The 12,858-nt window shown below is 28.4% G+C and overlaps 2 protein-coding genes across 2 annotated transcripts; both read left to right on the top strand.

The window, feature by feature from the left end:
* The first annotated feature begins 1,631 nt into the window (after positions 1–1,631).
* On the top strand, positions 1,632–2,488 carry LOC111036162. Its single transcript, XM_022318090.1, has 2 exons — positions 1,632–2,140; positions 2,258–2,488. Exons 1-2 carry the CDS (start codon positions 1,868–1,870, stop codon positions 2,486–2,488), a joined length of 504 nt encoding a protein of 167 aa, XP_022173782.1. The 5' UTR covers positions 1,632–1,867.
* Positions 2,489–5,809: 3,321 nt separating this feature from the next.
* On the top strand, positions 5,810–6,383 carry LOC111036154. The gene is made up of 3 exons (XM_022318079.1): positions 5,810–5,944; positions 6,030–6,269; positions 6,364–6,383. The coding sequence occupies exons 1-3, from the start codon at positions 5,881–5,883 to the stop codon at positions 6,381–6,383; spliced, it is 324 nt and encodes a 107-aa protein (XP_022173771.1). The 5' UTR covers positions 5,810–5,880.
* Positions 6,384–12,858: the final 6,475 nt, after the last annotated feature.

The following is a 12,858-nucleotide window of genomic DNA, read 5'->3' as shown; positions in this document are numbered from 1 at the left end:
CGTTTTCCATGCACTGCATGCTCTAAGACATTTTCGTACAAAAACAACCTCAACAGGCATCTGAAGAACATTCATGGTGTGTACTAGGTAAATTAGTGAATAAAGTTAATATTATTGAGAATTATATTGGGAATATAATAATAGTTATATTAAAAAGAGAAGAAGAGATATTAAATTGAGAATTGTTTAAAAAAAAAATTAGTGAATATTATTGAGAGTTAAAAAGAATTTTTATTGTGAATTATTGAGAAGTAATTGAGTATTTTATTTAAAGGCCGTGTAGTAAGTCCTTCTGTTTTGAATTTTATTAGACAAGTTGAAGTCTATTTTATTGGGGAATTTTAAAGGCCGTGTGGTAAGTCCTTGTGTTTTGAATTTTATTAGACAAGTTGAAGTCTAATTTTTGTTGAATTTTATAGGCCGAGTGGTAAGTCCTAATTTGAGAAATTTTTATTGAGTTTATATTTGTGAGTTTTATTTAAAGGCCGATAAGTATGTCCTTCATTGTTGAGAATATTGAATTTATTGTTGTTTATTGTGATGAATTTAGGCAAGCATAAGTCTTACGAATTAATTAATTGAAGGCCGGAATAAATCCTTTTTGGTGAAAAGTTAAAAGAATTTTATTGAAGTTATTAATGCCGGAATAAGTCCTTAGATATTATTGAGAGATATTTGAATAAATTAAATTGAGTTTATAAGGCCGTGATAAGTCCTTAAATATATGTTGAAATTATATTAAAGTTTTAATTGTGAATTAGAAAAAATTTTGTAAGGCCGTAATAAGCTCTAATAAAAAAAAAATTAAAAAAAAAAAATAATAATAATAATAATAAAAAAATATATTAAGAGTAAAATTGTATTTGTTGTAATAAATATTTTAGTAGTACGTATTGAATACATTTATGGGTTTATTGGTGAATAATAAATAAGTTATAGATTTTACGTATTAAAATAATAACCGTGTAAAATACTACGATTTAATTTAGTGAATAAATTAATTTAATGAGTCAAGGAAATAAAAATAAGATAATTGAACATAAAAAATTGGTTAAAATTTGGTAACAGAAGTTAAAGAGGTTGAGGAAACCAAAAGTAAAGAAATAATTAACGAAGCAGTAATAAGCGATAATTGTAGTGAAATAAAAACTATTGACGATAAAAGTAACGATAAAACAGTAATAGGAAGTAACGAATTATTAATTGATTTAAGTACAGACGAGGGATATCCTATGGCGTAAATTGGGGGGGGGGGCTTAGGGGGGCTTAGCCCCCCTAAAAAATAGTATAGCCCCCTCATTTTAAATCTCCAAATTTCAATTTTTTGTTAGAAAAATAATTCAATTTATTACGTAATTCCTAAGCAGGAAAGCACCGATAGGTAGGTATAAGATTATATTATGATTTATGAACGTTTAAGTAATAGATTTTGTATTGTAATAAAATTAGAAATGATTGTTTTATAACGACAACAATAATAACAGGTTATGTAATATGTTTACGCGAAGTTGGAAGTATATTAGATTCTTAGGCCTTAGTGTCTATTAATAACGCTTATCATATCACAATCGTCTATGTTTATGTAAAAACCCAATACAAATCACAAGCTATTACGATTACGAGTTTACGACAACTGCAGTCTGCAAAAATCATTATTGTGTATGCTACGACGTTAAACACTAAACAGTGAACACTGAAACTAAAAGTTATCCAGTTATAGATGAGAAGCCGGTGGTTTTTTCTGTGGTAATATTAAAAGTTTTAAAACTATTCATTGAGAAGCTAGTGTTTTTTCTGTGGTAACGTTAAAGCTTAAATAATTAACTATTAATTTTATTGTGAGTTTTGACTTTTTGAGTTTGTGACCATGAGTAAACAACGTGTGTTTGATATTTTCAATTTTACAAAACCTCAACCAGATAAATTAACTAGCTTAAACAAACCTAAATTGAAAAGTAATTCGGATAATGATTCCGATAGCGTTGATTCTGAATTATTAGCCCTCTCTAGCTTTTCTAGCAGCACATCGTGTTTAAATGAAACCGACGATGAATCTACTAACTATAAAAATTTATTAAAAAATGACGAAAAAATTGATCTTGGTGATTTACAATCTGGTCCTATAAGACCAGTTTTAAAGGTAATTATAATAATTATATAACATTGCATAGCGTAATTTACATTACCTACTAATTGGTTATTAATAGTGCTTAATAGTTAATAGAAACTAAACAAATATTTTTAAATGCTTTTTCAGTCTTACCCTATGACCAAATTTGGAAATCAAAAACGTTGTTTTAATGCTTCTTACTTTAACGAATACGATTGGTTAGAATACAGTATACAAAATGATGCTTTGTATTGCTTTCCATGTCGCAATTTTAGTGCCAACGATAATGAAGNTATTTATAATGACCCTTCATCGGAACAGTTTATCAACAGTATAAACAGAGTATCAGGAAACATTTTACAGTTCTTATCTGCGTGATAACAACAGTTAGTTCATAATCATAAACCACGGACTAAGATATATTGATATCTTAGTCCGTAACTTACAAATCGTGGTTCATACGATTTGTACGCAGTGACTAGTGAGTAGAATTATAGCCCATAGAAAAGGGAATAAAACCTTACCACAGTCCACAACTCCACATCATAAACATTATTTAAATAATTATATGTTTTATATATTATAGTATACAGTATACCTATGAAGGAAGTGGGTATTATAATTTATATAATTCTTGAACTCTTGGTGTGACTTAGTAACTAATAAGTTACAACTATAAACATAGGCGTAAATTGGGGGGGGGGGGCTTAGGGGGCTTAGCCCCCCTAAAAAATAGTATAGCCCCCTCATTTTAAATCTCCAAATTTCAATTTTTTGTTAGAAAAATAATTCAATTTATTACGTAATTCCTAAGCAGGAAAGCACCGATAGGTAGGTATAAGATTATATTATGATATATGAACGTTTAAGTAATAGATTTTGTATTGTAATAAAATTAGAAATGATTGTTTTATAACGACAACAATAATAACAGGTTATGTAATATGTTTACGCGAAGTTGGAAGTATATTAGATTCTTAGGCCTTAGTGTCTATTAATAACGCTTATCATATCACAATCGTCTATGTTTATGTAAAAACCCAATACAAATCACAAGCTATTACGATTACGAGTTTACGACAACTGCAGTCTGCAAAAATCATTATTGTGTATGCTACGACGTTAAACACTAAACAGTGAACACTGAAACTAAAAGTTATCCAGTTATAGATGAGAAGCCGGTGGTTTTTTCTGTGGTAATATTAAAAGTTTTAAAACTATTCATTGAGAAGCTAGTGTTTTTTCTGTGGTAACGTTAAAGCTTAAATAATTAACTATTAATTTTATTGTGAGTTTTGACTTTTTGAGTTTGTGACCATGAGTAAACAACGTGTGTTTGATATTTTCAATTTTACAAAACCTCAACCAGATAAATTAACTAGCTTAAACAAACCTAAATTGAAAAGTAATTCGGATAATGATTCCGATAGCGTTGATTCTGAATTATTAGCCCTCTCTAGCTTTTCTAGCAGCACATCGTGTTTAAATGAAACCGACGATGAATCTACTAACTATAAAAATTTATTAAAAAATGACGAAAAAATTGATCTTGGTGATTTACAATCTGGTCCTATAAGACCAGTTTTAAAGGTAATTATAATAATTATATAACATTGCATAGCGTAATTTACATTACCTACTAATTGGTTATTAATAGTGCTTAATAGAAACTAAACAAATATTTTTAAATGCTTTTTCAGTCTTACCCTATGACCAAATTTGGAAATCAAAAACGTTGTTTTAATGCTTCTTACTTTAACGAATACGATTGGTTAGAATACAGTATACAAAATGATGCTTTGTATTGCTTTCCATGTCGCAATTTTAGTGCCAACGATAATGAAGGAACATTTTCAAAAACTGGCTTTAGAAATTGGAAAAAAGTATGTATTATAACAGATCATAACAATTTTATTTTTAAAACTTTTAACATTTAATTATTAATTATTATTGAATGTAATGATTATTAAATTATAATATTGTACCTATATTGTATTAACTATTATATTAGTAGTTATGGCAGTGTTAACTTTGTTTTTTAATTTTTGTAGTTAAGTGGGTCTAGAGGCATTACAGGAAAAAAACAGACTAAGCTTAAAGCTCATGCTAGTACGAAAAGCCATCTTACTTGTGTTGCTAAATGGTTAGGGCATAAGAATACTGAGACAATTGGTAGTGTGCATACACAATTATCAACACAGCATAAATTAGAGGTTGAAGCTAATAAAAGTTATATAAAAACATTGATTGATATCTCATTATATTTAAGTTGCCAGGGGCTACCTTTTAGAGGTCATGACGAGTCTACTGATTCACTTAATAAAGGTAGATATTTATTTTTTAATGTTGGTATAAAACAATTATTATATTTTATAAATTATAATATAGGTACCTAAGACCTAACTTATGTACAATATAATTAATCATTTAATAAATTATTTATTAGGTAATGTTTAATTTTTATAGGGAATTTCAAGGAAGCATGTCAATTAATGTCCAAATATGTACCTGAGTTTTCTTTAAAATTTTTGAAAACTACAAATTACACTAGTCCTTTAGTTCAAAATAGCATTATTGAAATGTGTGCAAAAAATGTAAGAGACCAGATCATTTCAGAAGTAGGCGATGGTGTATTTGGTATAATGTGTGATGAAGCTAGGTAATATATTTTTGAATTAAACATTAAAACAAATATGTTTACCTTTAATTTATCCAAGGTATATTCTTAATGAACTATGTCTATAGTGCCATAACCTATTATAGTATAATCTATTTAGCTTAAAAATTATTTGATTACCTATTTATATTGCAGTTGCTATAAAGAAGAACAAATGGCCTTATGTATACGCTATTGTAAAGGGCTAGACATTTTTGAAAAGTTCATTGGTTTCATTAACTGCTCTGAAAGTCAAAATGCTCCATCTCTTTGTGAATATATACTCAAATACTTGAAGGAATGTGGATTAAACTCTAATGCTAAACTGGTAGCCCAGTCTTACGATGGAGCTAGTGTTATGTCTGGGAGATTTAATGGTGTACAAGCTTTAATAAAATGTAAATATCCATATGCTATTTATACCCATTGTATGGCTCATAGAGTCAACCTTGTAGTGCTTGATATGTGTAAAACTGAAAAGGTATGTGAAAACTGAAAATATAGTATAATATTGTGAATTTATTGTGTATTATTAGGTAGGTATATTTATCATATTGTTTGCTTTAAAGGAATCAAGAAATGTTTTTCATACATTAGAGTCATTATATGTTCACTTTTCTCAACCAGCGGAAATAAAAATCTCATTGACATTCAAAAAAAATTAGGTATTGAAAAAAAGACTTTAACACGACTGAGTGACACAAGATGGAACTGTCGATATAAAAATTGTGAAGCTGTACAAAAATGTTATGCTTCTATCATAAGATTATTAAAAGAAGAAATTGAAAACAATAATGATAAAGATGTTAACGAAGCAATAGGTATCAATTATAATTTATTACTAATTTAAACATTTTTATTTCTTATAATTAAATGAACTACCTAATTTATATTATTAATTATACAATCAATTTTTTTAATTTTTCAGGAATTCTGACCAATATGCAAAAAGGAATATGTTCATTTATTTATTCTTCAAAAGGTGCTTACTATGGTTAATATATTATCAAATCAACTTCAGTCATAGACAGCTACACTAGGAAATGCGGCAAATGTAATAAAAAGTGTTATTAAATCGTTCGAAGATTTAAGAAATCCTGTTGCGTTTTCACAAATGTGGAAAGAAATATTACAATTTTGTGAAGACCATAATTTAACAATTGAAAAACCATTTCAAAGTATGCATAATATAATAATAAATAATATTAGTACAATAAATATAAACATTAAATAATGTTTGTTGTTTTTTAAATTGTAAAATAGGTTGTAAAAGAAAAAGGTTACAGCCAAAAAGCCTATCAAGTTTTGTCATGAGTACAACTACAAGTGCTCAATACAACACTCCTGAGGAATTAGAGGAAAGTAAAGAAGATTATTTCAGATGTCATGCTTATTTTCCTATATTGGATTGTATAATTGAGAATATGAATAAACGATTCACGCCCGAAAGTTTAGAAATGGCAACATCTATAGATAACTTTTTCAAACTAGATTTTGCACTAAGTACTTAATTCATTGATCATTATAAAGTAAATATGTATATTGTATAGCTGTATAGTGTATATATTGACTAATACTTAATTTTATATTTCTTTAGGATTTGTTAAGTATTTCTGACTTCTGTTGATTCGTTGAAAGCTGAAATGATCGTCGCTAAAAACGTTATAATCCAAACATATGGTACTTCAAAAGAATTAATAACAGATAACTTAAAACTTATTTTACAGGAAAATGTTTACCCAAACTTGTTTCATTTGTATAAAGTAGCTATAACATTACCTATTAGTTCTTCCACGTGTGAGAGAAGCTTTTCGGCCATGCGCCGAATAAAAACATGGTTACGAACGTCTATGTTACAAGATAGATTTACTCAGGTGTCTATATTGTACATAGAAAAAAACGATACCAAAAATATTAATAAAGATATCATTCTTAAGCAATTCGCAGAGGAACATAAATATATTATGTTAAAGTAATATTAAGATGATGTTAATTGTTATTACTTATTAATATTTGAATTAAATTATGTATGGTTTTATTTAATAAATAATTTTGAAGTATTTATATACATGTTTTTAAATTGTAAAATTTGGATGTAGATGGTGAGGGGGAGGAAAAAGCTTGCATAGTAGGCTTGTTATAAAGTTCTAATGTTATAAATTATAAATTATAATCTTAGCGTTAGCCCCCCCTTCTAGCAAGCCAAATTTACGCCTATGGGGATATCATTATTTGGTAGATTTAAATAAGGAAAAATATTTATAATCTATACGAGAGAAAGATTTAAATAATAAAAGTAGAGTAGCCTGGGGTAAAAGTGCGCATGAGGTAAGAGTCCAATTCCTCCACTATAAATTTAATTTTTAATATATGGCCAAACTGTTTATTATCAACGATTATTTTATCATTGCACGTTAGCACATGGTTGGAACATTATTTTGTTTAACATGAGGTAAGCTAAATTATTTAATCATCTGATGTAATATTGTAGTTTTTTCTTAAGTATATTTAAACTTAATATCACTTGTATTAGGTATGAAACTGTTAATCAAATGTTATAATATTTTCTAAACTTTATATTAAAAGAGTCGTATAATTAGTATCGTTACACAGGCAAATAGATAATGATGATTATGTTAAACAATTTGATTTGGGGTAAGAGTACGAAATTAATTTGGGGTAAAAGTTCGCAGTACGTACTCTTACCCCGGCCCAATAACAATTTAATTTTCTAATTAGATACTTTATTTTATTAAATATCTACCAATCTCCTCTTTACAATTTTCATTTTAGAACTCATGTAAGAAAAACGAACCGTGTACCAATTACTGAAGTAATATATAATGCTGCAAAAAATTTAATTGATACCGGAGTATCAACTCGTAGTGCAGCAATGCAATTAGGGATAGGTGAGTCAGCACTAAGAAAAAGGTTAAAAGTTGGGCATGGTGTATCATCGTTGGGGCGTTTTAAAAGAACATTTAACGATGAACAAGAAAAAGAGTTATCAAAACATTGTAAAGACTTGGACGATAGATTTTATGGGCTATCTTTTAAAAAATTACAACAATTAGCATATCAATTTGCATTAAAAAATAACATTGAACATCGATTTAATGAAGAAAAACAATTATCGGGATATGACTGGGCAAATTCTTTTATTTTAAGACATAATTTTGAATTTAATACGAAGTGATCATATGAATGTTGAGGAAAAACAGTCTATATTTGAGATATGTGAACGATATGCAGAAATATTTCATTTGGAGGGAGATCGGTTAACTTTTACAAATGCTGCAGAGCATGTTATTAATTTAAATCATAATCAACAACCTATTTATCAAAGACCCTATAGATTACCTCACTCACAACAAGCAGAAATTAAGAATCAATTAGATAAAATGGAACAAGATGGAATAATAGAACCTTCTAATTCACCATGGAATGCACCCTTATTGTTAGTAAAGAAAAAGGCTGATGCCAGTGGGAAGGAAAAATTTCGTAATGTCATAGATTTCAAAAAATTAAATCAAGTAACACTAAATTAATTTCACCCTTTACCAAATATCACAGAAATATTAGATTCTGAAAATATTGTAATTCAAAGGGGAAGACGTAAAGTAACGGTACATAAAAATAATGTTAAAAAATATCATGAAAATCCTATTTGATAAAATATAGTAGAAATTAAAGTAAATATAAATAAAAAAAAAAAAAGTTATTAAATAATAAGTAATAAATGATTTTATTTAAATAAGGTATAAAAACAGTTCCAATGAAATAAGAATTATTATAAATTATTATTATTAATTATATAATTATCTGTGAACAAAGAACTTAATCGACCAATTGGCTATGCAACAACGGTAATAAGATGTACAGATCCACCAGAATTAACGGGGAAAGAAACCAAACTAGAATTAATAGCTCTGAAAAATTTGGCTAGAAATATAATAATAACGCGGAAAGAACAGTATGACGACCACTAGTCCATGGAGTCGATTCATGATGAATTGTACTATGAGAATAAGATCAATAAACTTCATGAGTAGAAAGGGTTCAGGGTCAGAAATATAGGTATCTGTCACGTGTTACATGACCTACAGTAAAGCTGTAACATGTGATAGAATCAACACATAAAGACCAAACTCTAAATTTTAGATATGTGTAAGACCAATGTGTAATACATAACTGATAATAAAAAAATTTTTTTATCCATTTTTATCGTATGAATAATTTTCCTAATTATATATCTTTGTATAGGTTATTATGTATAACTACAATTGGTGCTGTGGGACAACAACCGTTTACTAATGAAGAATTTAAAAACGAAACAACAATATTTTTCGAAAATCAAGGAGATCTGCGAATTGTAGGAGCACATTGGGAACTTGTCACTTATGTGCCATTAGTAAATTATGATAATAGGTATAATCAGTTAGCGAATGAAATTTTAAATATGACAAGTCATTGTAAGGATTTACTACCAGAATATGAGATATGTTCAAGGTTTTCAAATATATTAAAATCAACGTTTGTAGAAATAGCTTCACAAAGGGAGCAAATGTATGAGTCTATTGGCAGGTATAATAGTACAAATGAGAGTATGAAGGAAGTAAACACTGTAGTCATTAGGAATAAAAGAGGTCTAGTAAATATAATAGGAACAGCTATGAAAACTTTATTTGGTGTATGTGATGATGACTGTACTTTAGAAAATATTGAGAATATTCAGAAAATCGAAAATAGTAATGTGAATATGTTACATATATTAAAGAATCAAACCACTGTAGTAAAATCAGCAGTACAAGGAATAGGTAGTGCCTCTATAGAAATGAATAAATTATATATTGAATTAGGTGAAAAGCAAGGTATGTTTTATAAAAAATTAAATGAAGCAGCTAACCATACACATACTGTAGAAACTTTAGTTTTGAGTAATCGAATACATAGTATTTTTACTGCATTACTAACACAATTTTCTTATGAGACAACAACTATAAGTGCAATAATAACTTCGGCTAGAACAGGAATTTTACATCCAAGTTTAGTAACTCCTAGGGAGTTAGCTAAACAACTAACACAAATTAAATTAAATTTGCCAATCAATTTAAATTTTCCCATGGGAACACAGCCTAGCGAAATTTATGAATTAAGTAAAATAACTAAAATGGCGGTGTACTATAGCGGTAATCAAATAGTATTTTTAATAAAAATTCCATTAGTAACCGAACTTGAACTAACTTTATATAAAATCTTACCAATACCACATAGATTTAATAAAAATCACAGTATAGTATTAAAACCTGAATTTCAATATGTAGGAATAACAAAAAATAGACGACAGTTTACTACTTTTACAGAAACACAGTTATTAAGTTGCACTGAAACGGAATTATTTAATATATGTCCAGAGTTTCAACCAATACAATACGAATCGGTTAGACAACCATGTGAAATATCTTTATTTAAAAATCCAGAAATTTTACCAAGCAATTGTGAAGCTGGAGTCATAATAATTACCAAAAATATATATCATAAATTAAAATATTCAAACACTTGGTTATACACAACTATTAATGACACATTAACGATAACATGTCAAAGGGAAACAGAACCATATATCTTAAAAATCCAAAATCAGGGACTAATATATATAAATCAGGATTGCAGAGCTTATGCCAATGATATAGTTTTAAATCCAACTAGGGGAAATAAAATCAAAATTCTATGTAAATTTCATACCTAAGTTGGGCGAAGTTAGCTTAACGATGAAAATTCCTAAAGCCATACCATCTTTGGAAATACCTAAATACAAACACAAATACGATTTATTAAAATTAGAATAAAACAGGTACTATTTGAATTGGAGATAGGATATTTTGACAAAAGGGGAAGATTAATGAACCTGGAAGAAACACACAATAAAATATGTCATAAAAAGCATAAGTTAACACATGCTCATGATCCTCGCACAGACGTTATTTATACGAAGTGTATATTTGACTATGTGATCAGGAAATATAAATACGAGAATTTAGCTCAACATTTTAAAAAATATACCTAATAAAAAAAAAAAAAATTAATAAAATAAATAAATAAATATAAAATAATAATCAGTATAATAACATTTATCTTATAGGATTCAATAAACATGGATAGAGCCAATCAATTGTTACAAGAAATTAATATAAACTTAGCAACACAAATACACATAAATCCAGAACAAGGGGAATGGTTTAATTTTACGGAGTGTTTCGATATACACATAATAACTGCAAATAATTCTATATTAATGCTATATGAGAATACAGAGATTCGAGAAATAATAACAAATATAAAAAGATTTTTAATTGACATGGTAATTGATCGAGACTTAACAAACCCAATTTGTATGGATTTAGCTAGGTATATAAATAAAATACCTAATGCCTCGGATTTATTATGTTATCATCGATAAATTATTTGACATCGTCTTGCTTATGTACATACACTGCGAAGTTGTCGAGTGGTGTGGATATGCAAACGATTAAAGAATAAATTATAAATACTATGTGCTATTAAAATATACTGGACATAACTGAGACATAACTTATATTGTAAAGTTTAAAATGTATTATTGGATTGTTTATTATTATTAATATTATAAAAAAAAAAATGTATGTATACTTATTACTTATAAATTATTATGCTAACTAACCTACTAAGAATAAGATTATTTTTATTGTATTTAATGAGAACAATTTGTTGTAAACTAACACAAATTTTATACTAACTAATCAAATATTTTAAACGTATCTAAATTAATAATATTGTAATCATTAATCCTTTGACTTAACTGATCTAGTCAACTAAATATGAATGTTCTAGTCAACTAAGTTAGTTAATCGTATTAAGATTAATTATTATTTTAGACCCTTTAGACAAGGGACATCCGGTGAGTGCAGCGCGTGGCCGCCCACGGTATGACCTTATATGGTAAAATTAGTAGGGTACTCAGCAGGGATACGATCCAAGTATAGCCATTATATATACGTCGCTCGAATGGGCTTTGGCAGACGGACCAACACCAACGACGAGGTAGGAGCTAGGAGTATGACAGTCACATCTCTCTAGTTCCCATTCTTTAATATAGTCACTTTGGACTTGTAAAATTTATTGTTTTTGTAATAATTAAATAAAAGTTTTCAATTTATAAAGAAAAGAACAACTCTTCTTATTTATTTTACAACACCAACAAACGGACGTAGTTGGTTTGTTACATACTCAATGTAAGTATTTAGTATAGATTTTATTTATGTTTATTATATAAGATAGTTATCAATTTATTAATTTGATTTAATAATCATAATTAAAGAAATTTACACGACATTAGTATGTATTATTGTTACAGACACAGAATTTAGAATCTCTTAAACGTAGAATTTAGTTACAGCAGTACCCACAGTATACCTCAATGTGGATATGCAGCTTGTGTAAAAAGAATAGCTATGAATATCAATTAATTTATTATGTTTTATTTATTATAATTTGTTCACAATTTTATGATATATTGCCTTATTTATACTGATTTCGTATGGTACTGGGAAAGATGACGGTGCAACATGAAACTCCGTTGTTCTTTCATCTCTTCCCAAACCAAGAGTTAGATCTGTTGTGCCAAATGAATGTAGGGTGTGACCGGTGATTCCTGAAAGATTTTGTTCCGTCTGTTCCTTAATCATTATTTCATCTTTCAATGAAGATACCTTTATGAAATTCACATCAGCACCTGAGTCGACTAATAGCTTAATGGTGGGTGTAATTGTCTGAGAGCATTTACAAAGTAAATGGTCGTAATAGAGGTTCTGTTCCTGGGGTTCAGGATTCTGATTGTCTTGTTCGATTTTCTGTTGTTTTACGGCATTTAAAAAGATGATGGAAATTTTATTACGGCAGTGTTTAGGCTGCCCGCCGACCGCCCGCCGTTGGAAGTCGACAGTGTCTCGTTTCCCGAGTTTTGGTTGCGACTTTCCGACGTACTAGGATTATTTCTTTCTCCTTGGACATATTTGAGTTTCCTACACTCTTCTTTTGTGTGTCCTGGTTTACG

This window comes from Myzus persicae, unplaced genomic scaffold (genome assembly GCF_001856785.1).
Source record: "Myzus persicae strain clone G006 unplaced genomic scaffold, MPER_G0061.0, whole genome shotgun sequence".
Taxonomy (NCBI): domain Eukaryota; kingdom Metazoa; phylum Arthropoda; class Insecta; order Hemiptera; family Aphididae; genus Myzus; species Myzus persicae.
The sequence above is the reverse complement of the archived record's forward strand: the minus strand, read 5'-3'. Positions and strand labels throughout refer to the sequence as shown.

Coding starts and splice junctions, on each gene's coding strand:
- LOC111036154 (XM_022318079.1), top strand. CDS start 5,881: ATGTGGAAAGAAATATTACAATTTTGTGAAGACCATAATTTAACAATT. Junction 5,945..6,029: donor AATTGAAAAACCATTTCAAA/GTATGCATAATA, acceptor ATTGTAAAATAG/GTTGTAAAAGAAAAAGGTTA. Junction 6,270..6,363: donor CAAACTAGATTTTGCACTAA/GTACTTAATTCA, acceptor ATATTTCTTTAG/GATTTGTTAAGTATTTCTGA.